Genomic DNA, 20,846 nt, shown 5'->3' on the forward strand with positions numbered 1-20,846 from the left:
AAATGGGCCTTTAGATAGTTAGAATTATTTCAGGAGAATTTTTAAATGAACTTGGATTCTTGCATCTTCCCATACTTAGAAAAGCACTAAAATCATTACTTGAGATATTTGTTCCTCGTGACTGGCAGTAACCTTCTACCGAGATGTATCCTTAACTGCGTGTACCCCTTCACCTCTTCAGGGTAATTTCTCAGAGCTATCTGAGAGGTTGTCTCCCAAGGTATAGTGCTCAGTAAGTCCCCAAATAAAACTGAAACTCACAGTTCTCACGTGTGTTTTTATCTCAGTCCACATTACAATGAAAAGAATTAAAATGCTACTACACATTTCATGCACCTATAGGTAAATTTTGTTTTGTTTACCAAAAACTTTCATACAATATATACCATTTAAAATCCTCTATTTTCATTTAATACTGTAAATTCTCTTATGCGTCCTTTCCTAGTAAATACATGGTTATAAGATGGCTGCTCCACTATATCCACTTTCCAGGCAGGAAGGAGAAAGGAGGAAGGCCAAAAGAATACATACCCACTGAGCCTGCCCCATCCCCACCCCTTTAAAGAACTAAGAAATCCAATCTAACAGCTTTCGTTTACAACCATAAGGGAAACTAAAACATGTTTTTTGTTTGTTTGTTTTTGGCCATGCTGTGCGGCTTGCAGGATCTTAGTTCCCTGACCAGGGATTGAACCCATGCCCCCTGCAGTGGAAGCCTGGGAGTCCTAACCACTGCACCGCCAGGGAATTACCTTCCTATTTGTTTTTTGTTAAGCTGAGCACACTGCCCCTTCGAACAAAAATCTGGATTTTTATAGCAATAAAGGAGAGAATGGATATTGCGTTAGTCACACATGAAAAAACAACACTGTCTAATATTAAAAATATTCTCAAATAACTTTCAATTATGTGGGAAGTTACAACATCCCTTAAATGAAAGTATTTTAAAAATATATATGTATACACATGTGTGTATATATACGTGTGTATATATATGTATCTACAGGGTTACATATATGTACATATGTAAAATCAGAATACTCAGCATACATATTAATTTTTTAAAGTACGAATGCAAGGAAGATATTTCCAAAGAGAAATAGTGGGTTCCAGTTTATTTCATGGGTCTTTGTTAGCAGTTAGCCAAGAAAGAAAAAAAATCACCTCCTGAAAAAGTAAAGCATTTTACAAACAAAGAGAAAATATCAAGCCACCTTATGTACGACTTTTAGATGTCACAACCATTATTTTCTCCTCCTTGGAGATCTCTCTTGGAGAAGGATATGTTAGCTAAGCAGCAGTAGGGAAAGGATGGGGTTAAAGCACACCAAAGTGTGCTTTGTTTTGCAGAAACTGTTAAATTGCAGAAAGTTCCAAACGCCAGATGTTTCAGAAAGGTTACAGTGCAAACAAACAACCAAAACACCTGCTTGCTTGCAGTTTTTGACAACCTAGAGTAACCTCTAGCTCTTTACCATGCCTGCCCTTTCAGGGCTATGCATGCCCCCCAGGTTTAAAACTTCCCCGTCCAGCTTTGGAGAGACAGTACTTTGAGAGCTAGCTCTCTGTCTCCTTACTTGTCACAAATAATAAATGCTTCTGCTTTACTCAAAAGTACTTGGTGTGTTGACTGGCTATGCACCACAAGGGACAGACCCATTGAGCCCGGTAACAGAGATGGGGCAAGGAGACAACAAACCTTTCTTGAGGTCCAGATGACAAGGTCACCTTGCTCACTTACCCCTCCCTGACCAGGGGAAGGCTATCAGAGGAGACCCGGGCTTCCATCTCAACCTCAACGTCATAGAGAAGAATCAGGATTTTTACAGGGGCAGAGCCATCCTGTGTCTCATACATGACTACATGTGACACAGTAACTGACACAGTCTCCCCAAATTCACACATCCAGTGCTGCATTGTCACACACCCACCAGTAGACACAAAGTTAACAGCCTCAGTCACAGACTCCCCCTTCCTTCCGCACACAGTGCTACACACTCACAATCCCCACTAGGGCGCAGTCACAGAGGCACAATAACAAAGCTCCCTATGCCTGCACAGAAGAGGAATACACGATCCCACAGAAACAATCCACACACCCACCACAGGGACACACAGTCACAGGTAACCCACACCAGCACACAGTATTACACACGGTCACACATTAACAATCATACCACAGAGATTCATCCACAGAAAGCTACACACACACGGTATCACACACAGTCAGAATAACACACACATCACTGGGACATATAGTCACACAGAATTTCGTAACCGACACTCACCTCCCCAACCCCGTCCGTTCCGCCTGAACAGACTTAATACTCAGTCTCCATCCCCGCCCCGAGCTCTGGACGTTTCACCTCCAATCTCCCGTGCGCGGCGTTAGCCGCCAACAGCTCAGAGACTAACCCCCGGCTCCCGTACAGCTCTGCTCAGAGCCTCCGGCCGGAGAACGCGGCGACCTCTGGGAAATGTAGTTCAGAGCCGCACTCGCGAGGGACAAGATGGCGCTGGGCTTGAGCCCTGCCAAAGAGATGCCCACAATCACTCCCTGCCTCACCCCTACTCCACCCCAGCCTCGAACCGCGCCCTGGAGTCTTCTGGCGCTCCTGGCGTAGCCTTGCACCGTGGCTCCTAGTTGGAGTCTCCCTGGCGTGCTTGAACTGGGCTTATTATAACCCAAGGCACACCACTGCCCTCTTCCAGAGGTAGAGTTAGCACAGATAGAGTGTTACTTAAGTCCTGAGGCTCAGCCTACGTACACTACTCCCCCAAACAGGAAGACAGTCCCACAAGCTATGGTGGAGTTGAGAAAGCGCGAAAGCTGACTCGAAAAGCCGACTCGAACCACTGAAACTTCTGGGAAATGTAGTCCACAGTCAAAAAAAAGTGGACAACCGGCCAATATCGACTGATTCTGCCCGATACTGAGCCCAGGCTTGGCGGAGCCCAGGAGACCTCTGGGAATGCTCGCCAGCCTGGAGTGCGCAGGCGCAGGCGCAGGCGCAGGCTTTCCGGCTCGCCATCGTCGTCTTTGTCTGCTGGTGAGTTTGGTTTTGGCTCAACGAAACGCAGATCTTGTTGCGGGACCTGGGGTTCTGGTTTTAGAATCCGGTCGGGTAGGCTGTAAGGGAGGTTTTGTGGAGCCTACTACCGGGCTGGGGAAACTGAAGGGGAGGAATCGCCTCCTGTGACGTGCAGTGTTCAAAGCTTCTGTGGATGGGGGCAGGGGTACAGAAGGAAACGGACGGGTTCTCCGGTGGGTGACAAAGGTTGTGAGGGAGTGTGAGAGGGTTGTAGAGTTGCAACCTGTATGGTTCCAGGTTTGTGAGTTTGGGTGGCATTGTGAACTTAGTGGGGTAGTACCATGTAAACTTCACTTTTCTAGTTTCTAAAATAATGATAAGGATGCATCTCTCTGGAGCATCCGTTTCTGTGAAAGATGAGAAAGGGAAAAGGCTAAAAGCAGACTCATTGTGGAGTAGAAAACAAAATCAGCATTCCTTTTTTTTTTTTAATTGGAAAGATTTCCGGGAAACTTGTTATGCGTTGTCTAGACTCTCTGTAGGTATTGAATTTTCTTAATTCTTTGAAGGAATTTTGGTAAGGCTGCTTTGAGAAGTCCGGGACTAAGGAATAGCTTTAAGAGGTAGTTTCCACAAGTGCAGACAGCACGGACGGAATTGGGAAGCAAGTTGTCCTGTCTTTGGTGCAGAAATCAAGTAACGGATTTAAGACTCCCTGGTTTGTCAGTGAGCATGGCAGTCTGACTCCTAATTTGGCCAGGTTTTCCCCAAACGAAATGGCCTTTATAAATGTAGCGAAACAAATTTTTCTTTTATCTACAAAGAGAATTTCTTCCAGTATTTTATCACACTTAACATATTTTTCAATACAACGAAAAAGAAAAGTACCACAGTACAAAAATTCATGTATAGAAATAATAGCTTTGATACATACCGAAAATAATCAGTAATAGTTATAAAGAAGACTACTTTATTTACAATAGCAACAAATCAGATAAAACACCTAGGGATAAACAGTAAATGTATAAAACCTTTATGAAGATTATTTTTAAATGTTAATGAAAGACCCAAAATAAGACTTGAGCAAATGGAAATATATACTATATGTTAGACAGATTTTGAAAGTCTGCAATGTATTTTGTTATATGAAGAAAGTAAAGGGTATGTTTGGTGTAATACACTACTTTTTTTAGTAAGTGGGGATAGGAATGTATATTTGTAGTTACACAGAAAATAAAAATAGCTGTGAGGGGATGCAGCAGCTAGGGCACGGATAAGAATCACATTTTTGCTTGCGTGTTTTGTACACTTCCATTTTTAATTGGGATGGAGGAATTAGATTTCTGTGTTCACTCCATTCCTTTTCAGGAGTTTATCACTGCCTCATTCTTGAACGTTTCCTTGATTTCCATAATACTTCTCTCATTTTTATAATTCTGGTCAAAACCAAGGAACAACCCCCCCCCCCCCAAAAAAAAAGAAAAAGAAAAACCCTCCATTAGTGACATGTTTCTGTTTTTCCCTTAAATATTAGTGTTCTTAAGTTTCTGACTTTGATCATTTTTTTTCACCTCTAAGAACTCTATGAGCAAAAAAATTCCACTGCTGTGGCTTCAGCTGACACAGGACTAACAAATGATCATTCCTATTTGAGGCTTGTCCTGAGCTCCTCATGCACATATCCAACTGCCTAATAGACAGCACCATCTGGAGGTTGCATAGGAACTTCAAACTCTTTATGTCCAGAATGTTATACTTATGTCTTTCCTCCTGCAGTTTGCCTCCATCCTTTCCCCCTTCTGTATTACCTGTTTTCATCAGTTCATAGCACTGTCCGGGCAGATTCTAAGCATACTACATTGGATCAAGCTTATGAGGAAGTATGATCCTTTTATCTGTCATACCCCATTACAAATTGGAGACCATGGTCTTTTCAATACACGTAATAAGTGAGAAATGTATATATGTTTGCTGAACCAATGAATTGAATGACCATATAATTATAGGACGCTTAAAATATTTAATGTCTCCTAGAGTAACATAACCTAGGTAAAATATTAGGCTTCTAAAAATTTTAAGAACTCTGATTCATGAATTATTTCAGAGTCACTCCCTTTATATTTTATCCATATCACTCAAGGTTGACGACTTCACACTTATGAGAAAAGTGTTCTTATGATACTCAAAACTGTGACTGTGACTGTTCAGTCAGGAGCAAGGCTACAAGTGACACCTGCTCAAAGGTACCCGTACAGGTTGTGATTCTAGAGAACTCTGGCAACTCAGTCTTGTAGTTTCTCTGTGTAACCTAAATTCTGAAAATACGATACCTTCTGTTTCTCATTTTTTGAAATATATGGAGCCTTTAAATGGTATAATGAGTTTGACCTGAGATACAAATTACAAATACTCTTTTTTCCATGTGCTCACATGTATGTATGTGCTCCAGTTTCTAAGCCAAAGGGTCAGCGTTACTTTGTTCTTTTTCACAAGCCAGCTTCCTTGTGCATCTCCAGGAGGTGCACTTTCCTTATCCTTCAACTCCTTTGAGGGTCTAAGGGCTCAGCCTGAATTCTGGGATGCTGCTTTGACCTTCAGCAGTAACATCCAAATCCTATGTTAGTATTTCGAATTTTAAAGTCACCAGTTCAAACAAGAAGAGCAATGGATGATTGAGGAAGAAATGTAAAGGAGGTGTTCTCCAGGTGAGTTAGGAAGAACCCAGCAGGTATGAATGGAATAAAGGCTCATTACAGTTATTCAGTGAGTTTACAACATCTGAAAGTTTTTTTGAGGAGGTTTTCTTATCAGCCCCCATCCTTTGGAGTGAAAATTGCTAGGAATTCTTTAGATACCTAGGTAACATTTCCACCTGTTCTTCCTGGATTGGTGCTCTTCTTTTCTCAGATTCTGGAGGACTGGGTGCCTCTCTAACCTCTATTCTGGATGCCAGCCTCTCTACCTCATTTGCAGTCTCAATTTTAGGACTTCTACAGCCTAAATTTCGTCCTTCTCTCTCTAACATTCTCCATTTTTTACTTCTCCCTATATGCCTAGACTCCTTTCCTTCATTCCGTCCTTCTTGCCAAGGATTATAGATCTGTAATCTTTCAAAAACTAGCACGTAGATTCTTTTCTTTAAAATTTAACTATCATTTCTCCCTCCTTCTATCGTTATATACCTCAGAGTTGAATTTTACCCCCTTATCCTTATTTCTTATTGTCTTCTTACCTCCAGATATCATAGTATAACTCTTCCCCAACTCCTGCCTTTTAACAATAATGCAGGCTTGGAAATGAGTGCTGACTTCCTACTAGTTCAACTCCCTGTTACTTTTAAAGAGAAATAGAACTATTATTTTTAAACTCTAATACATATACTTGATAGAAATTAAAAGACTAGATATGTCTCCTTATTCCTGGCTCTCAGTTCTCCATTTCTGCTCCCTGGAAGCAGCAATTATTTACGTTGTATGCTTCTAAATGTTTTATGAGTATACAAGGAGACTTTTAGGCAGAGCAGTGACATGATTTGACTGTGACAAGATTACTGTGATTGCTATGTTGAGAAGAGTTGTAACATATATCAAAATGCTCAAATGTGAAGCAAACTCAATGTATTCTGTTTAAATGGTGACCTGTTAAGAGCAGAGGTTGGCAACTATACCCTACTATGTGTTTTTGTAAAAAGTTCATTCATTTTCTTATGGTCTGAGACTACTTTCAGGCTACAATGCCTGAGTTGAGTTGGCATCTGCAGATACATGATATGTAAAGCAATGAAACAGGACTAAAAAGTGTTATCAATCATGGTAAAGCTAAGTGACTATAATAAACCCCAAAATGTGCTGGTTTAAGGAATGTAGGAATTCATTTCTTGGTCACATATCAGTTATGTGGTGAGTAGTCAAAATTTGCGTGGTAGCTTTGGTCTTTGTGGTACTTTAAGATCCAGATTTCTTCCAGGTGTCTCTTTAACATTTAGTTGTGGTTGAAGCTGGATCAACAATGCATCCTGGTTCCAGCCTGGTAGAGGAGAGAGGAACCACCACTCTGGGGGGGGGGGGGTCAATAAATTATTTTGTAAAGGGCCAGGTAGTAAGTTTTTTAGGCTTTGTAAACCATAGGATATCTGTTGCAACTACTCAACTCAGGCATTATAGCACAGTTAGTTTGCTTAGCATTAGAGCATTTTGATTTATACTTTGAAAATACTTTTTAAACCACAAGGTAAATGCTGTTGAAAGGACCATTTTGCCTGGTATTCAGACAATGTTGCCTAGTTCAGTTCAGGACTGTCATTTCACAGTATAAAAAATTCAGTTTGGGGAGGGTGGGAGGGAGGCTTATGAGGGAGGGGATTGGGGGATATATGTATGCATATGGCTGATTCACTTTGTTGTGCAACAGAAACTAACACAGCATTGTGAAGCAATTATACTCCATTAAAGATGTATTTTTAAAAAATTCAGTTTTGATAAGTATGTGTGAAGGATGTTGATATAATCCCTGTAAAAATACAAGGGGCTTTAATTACCAAGGAGATGTAATTTCTGTGTTTTCTTTTGGCTTATTAGTAATACAGAACTTAGTCCTGATCTGTTGAGCATCATGCTTTTGCAAATTTAATGAATTTAAAAATTGGAAAAATTTAAATATATAGTATTACTGTACTTTGTTAAAATTTTAGTAAAATTCACATCTTAAACCATGTATACCTGGGACTTTGGGGTGATAAAATGTCTGAATGATTATCTCTTTTTTTCCTATGTTTATTTTTCTGTTCAGATTTTCTGTCTTTTCTGGTCTCAGTTTTCAGAGGTTGTATTTGCTAGGTTTTCAAATTTATTTGCATAGGGTTGAGCAAAATAATCTCTACAATCCTTATTTCCAAATAATCATTTTTTATTTTTGTAATTTTGCTTTTATTCCCTTTTAGTTTTTCCCTAAGAATCAACTCATGAATCTATTATTACTTCTATTTTTGTTTGTAATAATTACTTTTTTATCTTTACTAATTTTTCTGTTTTTCTTTTATTTTCTTCTCCTTATTGTAATTCCTTAGTTGGAATGTTTATTATGATTATTTCTTTTAAAAATAATGTAAACATTTATGCTAAAACTTCTCCAAGCATTATTTTCAAATGTGTTCTATGGGTTCTAGGTTCTGATATACATTGTGTTCTGAATAATATTCTGAACATTACACAATTTATTTTAATTTCCTCTTTGACCAAAGAGTTTGTTCAAGCCAGTAGATTTTGGAATTTACAAGTGAAAGATTTTCATTTTTCTAATTTATGACTTTTTTTTTAGTCAGAGTATTTTATTTTTTATCTGTCCTTTTCTACTTTGTGGGATATTTGAGATTTTATAGGCCTACCATGTGGACTGATTTTGAGAATGTTCTCTGAGCATTTTAAAAGATGGTTCACTATCTATTTTCAAGATACAAAATAAACTAGTTAGCTCTATATTATAAATAAGTGCATGTTTTTATTTCATGTTCCCATTTTTCATATGTTTGCATATTTCATGGATTTGATCTCCGAGGTTGAGAGAGGTAGTCTTCTCAGTTGCTAATGTGTTTTTGTATCTTGGATTTCTGTATTTTATATATTCATGATTATCTTCTTTATTTTATCTTTAGTCTTTATTTTAGCATTTCTTATATATTGTTTTAGATGCATATCTTGTATATATATAGTTTAGGAGGGTTTTGCCATATCAGTTGTTAAACTTTAGCATGAATCAAAGTCACCTGAAGGGCTTGTAAAATACAGATTGCTGGGCCCTACACACAGGTTTTTTGATTCTGGAGGTCTGGTTTGAGGCCTGAGAATTTTCTGTATGATCCTATCATAGCTCTTTTAATAGTTATTTTTATTCTAGTTGCACTTATTGACAGGAACAATATGGTTGGTATTGATTCTCTGATTTTACTTTATATACTGTTTTTATTTTATTTTATTTTATTTTGGGCCACGCAACGCAGCTTGTGGGATCTTAGTTCCTTGACCAGGGATTGAACCCATGCCCTTGGCAGTGAAAGCATGGAGTCCTAACCACTGGACCTCCAGGGAATTCCCAACTGTTTTAAATTCTGCCTCATCTTTTATCTTTTGTATCTTTTGCGTAGGATCTTTCTTTGTTTTGAATATATGTCTTTTTTTCCCGAAAATTTGGAAAGTTTATATTTTTTTCTTATGGTTGCCTTTATATTCATAATTTTCTTAGTCTTCATCCCTGATTTGAGACAATATCTATTTACTATCTGTTACCAGTATATTTTATACATTTTACAATACATATTTTCAGTCTCCCTCTTCCCTTCACTGCACAGTTAGTGATTGTGATTATTATTCTAGCTTTAAGTAGTAATGGTTGCACCGTTCTCACCTCTCCCTTCATATGTATGAAATTCTTTGCATCTTTGCCGTTGATTGTGCAGTGACCCATCTATCAAAATCCTATCCACTGTTCAACCTTGACCTTCATTTTTATTAAACTGTCTCTCACTTCTAGCCCAATCTCTCTGATCTCTGTATCTCCATCTTATATTGTAGCTTCCAGAGCAACTTGGATCTTAAGTGTATACACTGTTAGATTTGTATTTTTCGCTTTGATGTCTAAGACATACATTGAAGCTCATTGGCAGAAAGGCCAGTTTTTTATCCTTCTTGTCTGCATTCTTGAGCAAAAATAAGATGTTTTATTTTGTGAAATGTCTAGTCTTTCTCCCATTTTAAAAACTAAATTGTTTATCTTTTTATTATTGTGTTTCAAGAGTTGTATATATTCTGGATACAAGCCCTTTATTAGTTTCTCCCAGTCTATGGCTTTCCTTTTTGTTTTCTTAACTGTGTTTTCTTTTCTTTTCTTTAATTAATTAATTAATTAAAAATTTTTTGGGCTACATTGGGTCTTCCTTGCTGTGTGTGGGCTTTCTCTAGTTGCGTCGAGCGGGTGCTACTCTTCGTCACAGTGCACGGGCTTCTCAGTGCAGTAGCTTCTCTTGTTGCAGAGCATGGGCTCTAGGTGTGCAGACTTCAGTAGTTGTGGCACGCAGGCTCAGTAGTTGCGGCGCACAGGCTTAGTTGCTCCACGGCATGTGGGAGCTTCCTGGACTAGGGCTCGAACTCGTGTCCCCTGCATTGGCAGGTGGATTCTTAACCACTGTGCCACCAGGGAAGTCCTTAACTGTGTTTTCTGAAGGGCGTTAATTAATTTTTAATTTTGATGAAGTCTACCATTTTTTCTTTTATATTAATAGTTTTTTTATTAATAGTTTTAATAAGTTTAGTTCTTATGCTGAGGTCTATAATTGATTTTGAGTGAATTTTTGCTTATGGTATGCAGTGAGGGTTGAGGTATTTTTTTCTAGTTATGGAAATTATAGCACTGATATGAGTGGCAGCATATTACTAATCAGTTCTTGAAATGATTTATAAGAAAATGAGGATATAATTTTAAGACAGATAGATCAGGATAATGTCCAAGGTTTGCAGTGAGTGGATGGAAAACAGTTATAAAAGAAAGGATTTAAAGAGAGGCCAAGGACAGGGCTCTTGACAAAAAAAAGAGCTTGGGTGCCAGTATATCAGGCATAATGAAAGGAGAAAAACAAATGAAAATTGAATTTGATGGCAATGACAGTTTCTGTATCAAGAAATGATAGTATCAGTAATCAAAATAGAAATCAAAATCAGATTTGGAAGCAAAAATGGCTATTTTCTGTCATATTTTCTTTTTTTCTTTCCCATTAAATATATGTATACTTTGCTGTTTAGCCCATGTGAAACTCAGTTGTAAGTAGATAAAAAGAGCACTGTCTATAGTTATTATACAATTATAGACTCAGTCAAGTTAAAAGGCCCAAGTCTTCAAGATCTCTGTAAGTATAACAAATAGGGGCTTTTAAAAGTCAAATAGGATTATAGCTATGCTTGCTCCATTCTTCCTCACCCATAGTTTTTGTTCCACATAGACAGCCACTTTCAACTCATTTGACTGTGTCTGTTGGTGTTTATTCCCATATTTTATACAGCTATTTTACCTATTTTAAATGTAATCAATTTAATCATTATCAACATGCTAATATGAAAGATGGGGTTCAGAAAATTTCCTGCATTCATTTTTCTTCATATTTTCTCTGAAACTCCTTTCTCTGGTGCTTCATATTTTCTCTTGAACCTCCTGGATTCCTCCACTAAACTACTAATTTCCCAGTCATTACTCTCCTTTTTAAAAAAAAAAAATATATATATATATATTTATTTATTTATTTATGGCTGTGTTGAGTCTTTGTTTCTGTGCGAGGGCTTTCTCCAGTTGCGGCAAGCGGGGGCCACTGTTCATCACGGTGCACAGGCCTCTCACTATTGCGGCCTCTCTTGTTGCGGAGCACAGGCTCCAGATACGCAGGCTCAGTAGTTGTGGCTCACGGGCCTAGTTGCTCTGCAGCATATGGGATCTTCCCAGACCAGGGCTCGAACCCGTGTCCCCTGCATTGGCAGGCAGATTCTCAACCACTGCGCCACCAGGGAAGCCCTACTCTCCTTCTTTATTCCTTTCTCCCTTCCTTCCTTTTTTTTTTTTTTTTAATTTTTTTATTCTGGGAGATATTCTGGAATTTTTTTCCCAACCTATTGAATTTTTAAGGTCAGCATCATATTGTTTATTTCCAAAAGCACTTATTTATAGAATCCTATTAATATTTCATTGCTATATAATCTCTTAGCTTTCTGTGATACTAATTATATATTGTATGTATGTGCTCTTTTGTTCCTTGCCTTGTTTTTTCCTATTTGTTTGATCTTTCACATTATGGCTTTTGTCCAATTTTTGTGATCTTTAACTCTACATTAATACATAGAGGTATCAGAAAGATTATTTTAATCTCTGTGTCCATGGGTGGGTCTGCGAAATGGTGGGCTTCACTGTGCAGCATTCAGTCAGATATCTAAGTCTTTCTTTTATATGACTCCAAATGTCAGTATCTGTAGGTGTTCTCATGATCTTCTCATTTTTTCAAACAAGAACCCTTCCATTATCTGACAACTACCAGCATTCTTGGAGTCTAGCAGAAGAAAGAATTTGGGAGCCTATACTATATATAAACTTATACTCATCCCCTTCTTTCATTATGGTACTCTCATCTACTTTCCCTGTCATCACTAAATTTGGAGTTTCTCAGTTGTACTTTGTCTGGATAATTCCTATTTCTTTCCAGTTAGGTGAATTGGGTGTATCAGCTGCTCCTTTCATTTTATAAGCCCCACCTTCCACTCTCATGCAGTGTCTCCAGTTATAGTGCCTTTCTGTTGACAGCTGTGTCACAGATTGCCTTGCTTCTAAGTGGCATCCTCATCTGCTAGCATTTTATTTAAGTCACTCAGTTCTGCTGTTAATTTACAGTCCTTTATTTGCTTTCCTTTCAAAATTTCCTAATACTTTCATCCACTGTTGTCTCCTCAACCTTTTAGATTTTATGAGTAATGCCCTTCATCCCCTATTGTCATGTTAATGGAGTTTCAGGAAAATGTAGAAATAAATATCTTATTTAACCACATATCCCTTATTAATACTCCTATTCATTTTATTTTTTATCCCTTCATCCTAGGCTTTCCAAATGTTACGTGTTTGTCTTTCATCCTGTTTGTCACCTGTTTTTTATGTTTTCCCTTATTTTACTGATTTATAAAGTATACATTGTTTCATTTAAAAGCAGTTTAAGCTACATGCACCCATGGATGTTATTTGTATTTGAGCTTTCTTTTATACTGGTAGGTTAGGTTTGAAATAAAGAGTCTATTTTTAAATTGCATATTTTTGAAATTTTATTAAAAATAGTGGGAAAATTTACAAGTGTGATATTGATGATGATGATTGCTACTTTATTGAATATTTACTACATTGCCAGGCATTAAATATTTTACAGTGATTAACTCATTTCAATGATGATTTTTTTGTACTCCTTTTTAGAAAAGGCCTGGGAAATTTATAAGTAAATAAAGACACAACAGGAAAGACTTGTGGGTTAAGTCTCATCCTTCTCCGTGAAAACACAGCTAAAGAAAAACTCAGAAAACCTAGGTAGCAGAAAAGTATTTCCTCTGAGCACAGACATTGATTCTTTAAGACTACTCCTCTGTGTATGGGACTCAGTTTAAACGAGTTTGGAACATTTAATTTACACTTAAATATGAGAGAAGCTGTCTAAAAAAGAACCATTAAGAATATAATGAGGATGCTATATTTCATCCCAATTTGTAATCAGCTAATCACAGGATAACCAATGTGAAAAGTCTTTCATCATATATTCAACTTTGATAGATAGCTGAAAATTACTATTGGAGAGAAACCATATGAATGTACTGAATGTGGAAAAGCTTTCATCCATGTCACATGTCAAGAGATACTAAGGAATTCTTGTTGGAGAAGGTATCTGTGCATGATAAGAATGTTGGAAAGCCTTCAGCCTGAATCAGATCTCCTTCAGCATGATCAAATTCATGCTGGAGAGAAACCTTATGAATGTAATGAATGTGGAAAAACATTTAGCCTGAAGCAAAACCTCATAGAGCATAAGAAAATGCATACTGGAGAGAAATCACATGAATGTAATGAATGTGGTAAAGAATTCTCTCGAGTCTCATCCCTTACTCTACATTTGAGAAGTCATACAGGAAAGAAACCATATAAATGTAATAAATGTGGAAAAGCCTTCAGCCAGAAGGGAAACTTACTTACTCATCAAAAACATCATACTGGAGAGAAAACTTATGAATGTGGGAAAGCTTCTATTCAGATGCCAAGCCTTATTAAACACCAGAGAAATCATATTGGAAACAAACCCTATGTATGTAAGGAATGTGGCAAAGCCTTCAATGGCAAATCATATCTCTCTGAGCATGAGAAAATTCATACAGGAGAGAAACCATTTGAATGTAATCAATGTGGAAGAGCTTTCAGCCAGAAGCAATACCTTGTTAAACATCAGAATATCCATAGTGGAAAGAAACCCTTTAAATGTAATGAGTGTGGAAAAGCCTTTAGCCAGAAGGAAAACCTCATTATCCATCAAAGAATTCATACTGGCGAGAAACCTTATGAATGTAAAGGGTGTGGGAAAGCTTTCATTCAGAAGTCAAGCCTCATTAGACACCAGAGAAGTCATACAGGAGAGAAACCTTATATATGTAAGGAATGTGGAAAAGCCTTCAGTGGGAAATCAAACCTCACTGAGCATGAGAAAATTCATATTGGAGAGAAACCCTATAAATGTAATGAATGTGGAACAATCTTTAGGCAGAAGCAGTACCTCATTAAACATCACAATATTCACACAGGAGAGAAACCCTATGAATGTAATAAATGTGGAAAAGCCTTCTCTCGAATCACATCTCTCATCGTACATGTGAGAATTCACACAGGTGATAAGCCTTACGAATGTAAAATATGTGGGAAAGCCTTCTGTCAAAGCTCATCTCTTACTGTGCATATGAGAAGCCATACAGGTGAGAAGCCCTATGGCTGTAATGAATGTGGGAAAGCCTTCTCTCAGTTCTCAACTCTTGCTCTGCATATGAGAATCCACACTGGAGAAAAACCTTATCAGTGTAATGAATGTGGGAAAGCTTTTAGCCAGAAGTCACATCATATTAGACACCAGAGAATTCATACTCATTAAAACTCTATGAATGCCTTGAATTTGGGAACACCTTCAAGAGAATTCATATTAAACAGTATATCAGAAAATTCATTTTACAGTAAATTCACATGAATGTGGAAAATCCTTCAGCAACAGCTCAAAATGTAATATACTGAGAATTTAATAACTATCACAGTATCATGAAAACCTACACCCCCAAGACCCCACAACAAACATTGTTCATGCTGTACTTTTAGGAGCATTCTCATTAAGGATCCAGTCATGGACACTAATCAACATGGTTCTGGTAGGCCTACCTGATGCATTCAGACAAAGATATGCGAGGTATAAAGATGTGAAATTAAGAGACAAAATTGTCATTTTTTTGTTACATGTTTTGCTATATGTATAATCATCAAGATTATTTGCTCTTGATGCAGTAATAGAAACAAAGATTGTGACAGAATATTATATCCAGAAACATATGCATGTCTGTATGGGGAATTGGCAATTGATAGAGGTGGTAATCACAAGTTGGTAGGAAAATCTGGATGATTCAAAAAATGGTCTCAGGGTAAATTGACTCTTCATGTGGAAAAATATTAGATCTTTGCTGTTGTTATACATTAAAGTATTTATTTAAAAATCCAAAAGTGTTATGAAGATTAGAATGCAAAGAGCAAAACTTAGTAATATAAGAATTTTATAGGAGAATTTTTTCAAACCTGAGGGTAGGAAAGAATTTCGAAAACAGATTCCAGAATACCCACTCTTGAGTATACATACATATAGCGAAGAAACTGATACATGTACCCAGGGAGTCCTGTACCTTTATGTTCATTGCAGCATGAGTTATATTAGCAAAAAATTGGAAACAAATGTCTGTCACTTTTGAAATGGATGAATAAAATGTGATGCAGTCACACTGTATAATATTCTCTAGTAGTTAAGTATAAGAAATTAAATCTATATGTATTAATAAGAAAGATATGAAAGTCATGTAGAGTGAAAACAAATGAAGTGAATATATTATAATTATTCCTGTATGAATTTAAATTAAATCAACACTAACCAACACTAGTATTAAAGCATTGGTTATGGGTGAACATTTTTATGTAAAGCTATGAAGAATGGATTGGAAGAATACACACTCAGTTCCCAAAAGTGGTTGTCTCTAAAAAGAAAGGCAGTAGAAGGGAAATGGGGCCAAACATGGTAGTTAAAGGATACTTCAGTTTTGTATCTAAATATCTATCTCATTAAAAAGAAATAAAGATTCCAAGTAAATAAAACAAAATATGTTAATTCTGAATTGTAATAATATATGAGTTTATTCTGTTGTTTATGCTGTTTCTTTTAAACTTCTGAAAATTAAAAAAGATAGGGATAGGAGTAGGGAAACTACATGGAGTACATGTTATAGTGGATTCACATTCCCAGTTAGATGCAGATATTTTACAGAAGATATTTCTACAATCATATCTTTACTATAAAATATGAATTTTAAAAATTGGAATGGTAACAAATCTAGTTATTTAAATTTACTCTCAAATGTCATATCACTAATCTCTGTGTGGTCTTTACTGAGACCACAATAGATTATAGCATGATTTTGCAACAGGTGATTGAATCACATACATTTAAGGATCATATCACTTAGTAATACATCACTTAGTAATACATGCACAGACTTGTTAGAGATAATTCATTTTTCAGAAACACTTATCAGGAATTTTAATAGTCCACATAACCAGTATTGGCATTAGAAATTTGACATTTTTTAAATGAGGAAAACATGTCACTCTTACATTTTTTTGTATGCCATTGAGTAAAACATCAACTCTTGCATTTCAGCTTGAGTTTTAAACTCAGACTATTTTTTTCCTCTAGTCTGCCACAGTCAATTTCCCCCACCTCTAGTTTGTTTGTTTCCTTCAGGAAAATGGCACTGAAAAGGGAGATCTCAGACCTAAACAGAATTCTTTTATTAAAAGTAAATCTTTTTGAGGATTTTGGATTCTTTTCCACAATAACTTGACATATAGAAAGCAGTTAGTGCTCTTTTTGAATAGTGATAAAAATGAGTATGTAACACTTAAACCTTAGGCTGCTTTCAAATATATCAATTTCTTTTAAACTCAGAATAATACTATGCTACTATAACTATAGCACTGCACTGCTTATTAGCATATTTGAAGGTTGGTCTTGAGATAAGATTATAAATGCCATAGGTTGACTTTGTGAGGTAATGTATCCAAATAAGATACATGTATATCTATGTGAATCTAAATTTTCCTCTCTTTTCTTCCATTTCTCATTAAGCATTCTCTCATATTCCTTAAGTGTTATCCACTTGTGCTGGTGCAGCTTTGAAGTCACCAGAGCAACTAGGAACTCTAATCCAGACCAAATAAGGAGGATTACCTTTTCGTGCCTATAGTTGGTCAGTGCCAAGGCCCAGCAACAAGAATGATTATAATGATCAGATAGAGTAAGATAAGCAGTTGCTGCACAGTATTCAGTGATATTGTGTGCTATAAATTTATTCAGCCATCCCCCTACTAATTCAACTTGTTGCTAGTTATTTGCCATCACAAACAACACTATAGTAAACACCTTTATATTGGCCCTTACATTTTATTTTTATTTCTGGGGGATAGATTATAGGCAAGAGACTGCTAGATTAAAGGATATGTGCTATTTTAAAGTTTTAATAGATGCAATCAGTTATTTTCAAAAAGACAGGTTTCCTCCAGCCATGCAATAGGTGGCATTATACTAAAATTCATGTTTGTCTGATGAGTATAAACCTCGCCTAGATTTGCTTCTTTGTAAAATTTCATAGATTTGCTTTTCCTAGATTTGCTTCTTTGTAAAATTTCATATTATTAGCCTATTTTCCTATAGGATTATTTATTTTTTTGTCAGTTTTGAAGACTTCACGTATTAGACATTAGGAAGTTTATGGATTGGTTATAGAGATATTTTAATCTCTAGATTGTATATGTTACTTCTTAGGTTTTCTTATAAGTTGTCTATTTCCTTTTTGCGATATATAAATAATCCATCTAGAATTGAATTTTTAATGTCATGTATGAGGGTTCATTTTCTTTTCTTCCAGATGGGTTGCCAGTTATACAAGCACAATTTGTTAAAATAATCCAGCAGCCAGTTTAGCAGCAAGTCACACAGCTCTGACACCTGCATGTCCACCAGAAGCAATCACAGATTTGAACTAGCAATCAAAAAAAGAGAGAGGGAGAGCAGAATAAGCTTTAACCTAGCATTAGGTTTATTATTAGCTTTGTCCTGACAAGAAAATGTCTTCACAGCATGTTCATCAGACAGTCCTGCAACTACCCAAGCAAGCACAGCTTCCACTGCTTCAGCACTGCACAGAGGAGAAAAGATCAAAATGGGCGTGGTTCACCTCAGCACTGGGAAACATTAACATTCTCATCCAGCACAGTTTATAATAATCAACCAGGGCATCTGCACGGTGTGCCACCATGACATGGGGCACACTCAGTTGTAACAATGATAATCATTTAAGCACAGAGAAGCCACTGCCTTGGTTTCCCAAGACTTGTGATGCCTTAGTTATATAGGCTGTCAACGTCTACATGCCAATTAACAGTTCGTCCCATCCAGATACAGGCTACAAATGAGAGATTTACAGTGGTGTTTTCTTCAAGGAAAGTGTGGTAGAAAGGCAAATCTAAAGTCATCTTTCCAGAGATGAATCAGTGGGAAAGGCCTGTTCTTAATCCTTTACTGATACCACACTTTTCCTACTCAACTAAAACTTTGCTATGTAATCCTTTAACCATATGATCTTTTCTTCATTCAACTTAAACTGACTATATTTTGATTTATACCAAGACCTATTTCTATATTCTCTTGCTTCATTAATCTGTTTTTCTATTCCTATACTAACACCATATTAATTGATAACTTAACATTAGCCTTATTGTATTTTGATACTGAGTATTACAGCAAGTCCCCCACTCCCTGCTGTTTTTCAGTTTTATTGGCTAAGTTAATTTTCTTTCTATATAAATTAAGATAGTTTTCTCAAATTACAAAAACCCTTTGATATTCTAATTGGAATTACATTAAATTTATACACTTACTTTGGGAGAAATTATACTTATGATACTGTCTGTCTGTCTGTCCCAAAACATAGTATGCCTTTGCATTTGTTCAAATTGTGATTCACGTCCTTCAGCATGAGGATTCTGAACAAAGTAATTTGAAGCCCATCGCTGCTTAATACCATTATATTAAAGATTTTTGTTCGGTGAATAAGGAAATCTCCCCTCCACCCCAGCCCAGAATTCAAGTGTGGAAGCCCTAATCTACAATGTGATGGTATTTGGAGATGGGGCCTTAGGGAGATTAATTAGTTTTAGATTAGGTCATGAGGGTGGCACACTTATGATGGGAGTAGTGCCCTTATAAGGAATGCCTCGTGTATGCACCAAGCACACAGTGAGACAGCAGCTGTCTACAACCCAGGAAATGGACCTTCACCAAATCTGCCAGCACTTTGCTATTGGGACTTTTTAGCCTCTAGAACTGTGAGAAATAAACGTCTGTTGTTTAAGCCACCCAGTCTATGGCATTTTGTTATAGTAGCTCAAGCTAAGACAGTCCCCTTCCTGCTTAATTCTACACCAGCCAGTTAAATATGAGGTAAACATCTTGTCAGATGCTTACTATGAGCTCCTGATATATGGTAAATAAGACAAAACCACTTCTCATTAGAAGAGTATAATCCCAACTCCATTAACAAGCTCTGTAATTTTTGGCAATTTGTAAAACTTCCTAAGTCTCAATTTCTTCATTTTAAAATAAAAATTGTTGGAATGGGAAATATGTGGAAAATACAGTTCCTGCAAATGACATCACCAAAATGTTGAACTAGGAAGCTCCAAGCTATTGTTTTCCCACAGAAACTGAAAAACAACAACAACAACAAAACCCCAGAAGCTTTCTGAACCAACTTTGTAGTACCTCTGAAAAACAGTCAAAGCTTTTTTGAAACAAGAAAATGCTCAATTAAGAAAAGCCATCTTCAAAAGTTTTGTGGCATGTTTACTCTTTCCCCACCCCTCCCCAGCACAACAGTGATCTTGGTCGTGACCTGGTGGCAACCCAGTTTCTCCTTCTCAAACTTGAAGAAGCAGAGCAGACCATGTTTGCAAATTATTGTGTATCTCTGTTCTGACCTATCTTGAGGATACATGAAGGACTGATGCAAGGCACATTGCTGTTTTACATTACTCAGAATGCAGGTGGGGAAATGAGCATGCACTGCTCATAAAACCTTCAAGGTGGGATGCCTGGGGCAAGAGATATTGGTGGGGACACAAACTATGGCCTGGAGGAAAAACTAGGGTAAAACTCTGGGAAAATAAGACATTCAAAAGCAGATGTATATAGGGGGGACTTTACTAAGACATACACATGTCCACACAGGGACTTCCCTGGCAATCCAGTGGTTAAGACTCTGCTTCCACTGCAGGGGGTGTGGGTTTGCTCCCTGGTCAGGGAACTAAGTTCCCATATGCCACACGGTGCAGCCAAAAAAAAAAAGAAAAGAAAAGAAAAAAAGATATACATATGTCCACACAAGAAGCATGCCAAGAAGTCTTACTTAATCTTGAGAAGACAAGATTTCACCTTGGGGTGATCCCTAGGCTCAGAGCAATTCTAGCTAAATGGTGAAGGAATGCCCCAGCACAGAACCAACCTGCAAAGACTAGGGAAGGTGGCTGTTCTCTTGTGTGTGCGTGTTCGTGTGTTGTTTGTTTCAGCTTCTGGCATTCAAGAAAATCTCTGTCAAAACAGTTAAAAGCAGATATACACAAAATTAACTAAAGAAAAAGGCTTTTAGGGACTTGCCTGGTGGTCTAGTGGTTAAGACTCTACACTCCCAATGCAGGGGGCCTGGGTTTGATCCCTCGTCAGGGAACTGGACCCCGCATGCTGCAACTAAGAGTCTGCATGCCGCAACTAAAAACAAAGATTCCACATGCCACAACTAAAGATCCCACATGCCACAACAAAGACCCTGCACAGCCAAATAAATAAATATTTTTAAAAAACAGAAAATGACTTTTAAGTTATCATGCATGCAAGAAACAGTCTATGCAAAA

At 37.2% G+C, this 20,846-nt stretch overlaps 1 protein-coding gene across 2 annotated transcripts; it reads left to right on the forward strand.

Annotated features, from left to right (window-relative positions):
• The first annotated feature begins 2,958 nt into the window (after positions 1 to 2,958).
• ZNF260 (zinc finger protein 260) lies at positions 2,959 to 20,618 on the forward strand. 2 transcript variants are annotated; one of them, XR_009005999.1, is made up of 3 exons: positions 2,959 to 3,050; positions 13,017 to 15,030; positions 17,807 to 20,616. XR_009005999.1 is itself a non-coding variant. In XM_007165198.2 (2 exons), the coding sequence occupies exon 2, from the start codon at positions 13,486 to 13,488 to the stop codon at positions 14,722 to 14,724; it is 1,239 nt and encodes a 412-aa protein (XP_007165260.1). In that variant the 5' UTR covers positions 2,959 to 3,050; positions 13,017 to 13,485; the 3' UTR covers positions 14,725 to 20,618. The 2 variants fall into 2 exon arrangements, 1 of the variants encoding a protein (XP_007165260.1); XM_007165198.2 differs by having other exon boundaries at positions 13,017 to 20,618.
• The last annotated feature ends 228 nt before the right edge of the window (positions 20,619 to 20,846 follow it).

The sequence above is a fragment of the Balaenoptera acutorostrata genome, chromosome 19 (assembly GCF_949987535.1).
Source record: "Balaenoptera acutorostrata chromosome 19, mBalAcu1.1, whole genome shotgun sequence".
NCBI classification, from domain to species: domain Eukaryota; kingdom Metazoa; phylum Chordata; class Mammalia; order Artiodactyla; family Balaenopteridae; genus Balaenoptera; species Balaenoptera acutorostrata.

What these genes read in the sequence shown, in the direction of transcription:
- ZNF260 (XM_007165198.2), top strand. Translation starts at nt 13,486, where the DNA reads ATGATAAGAATGTTGGAAAGCCTTCAGCCTGAATCAGATCTCCTTCAG.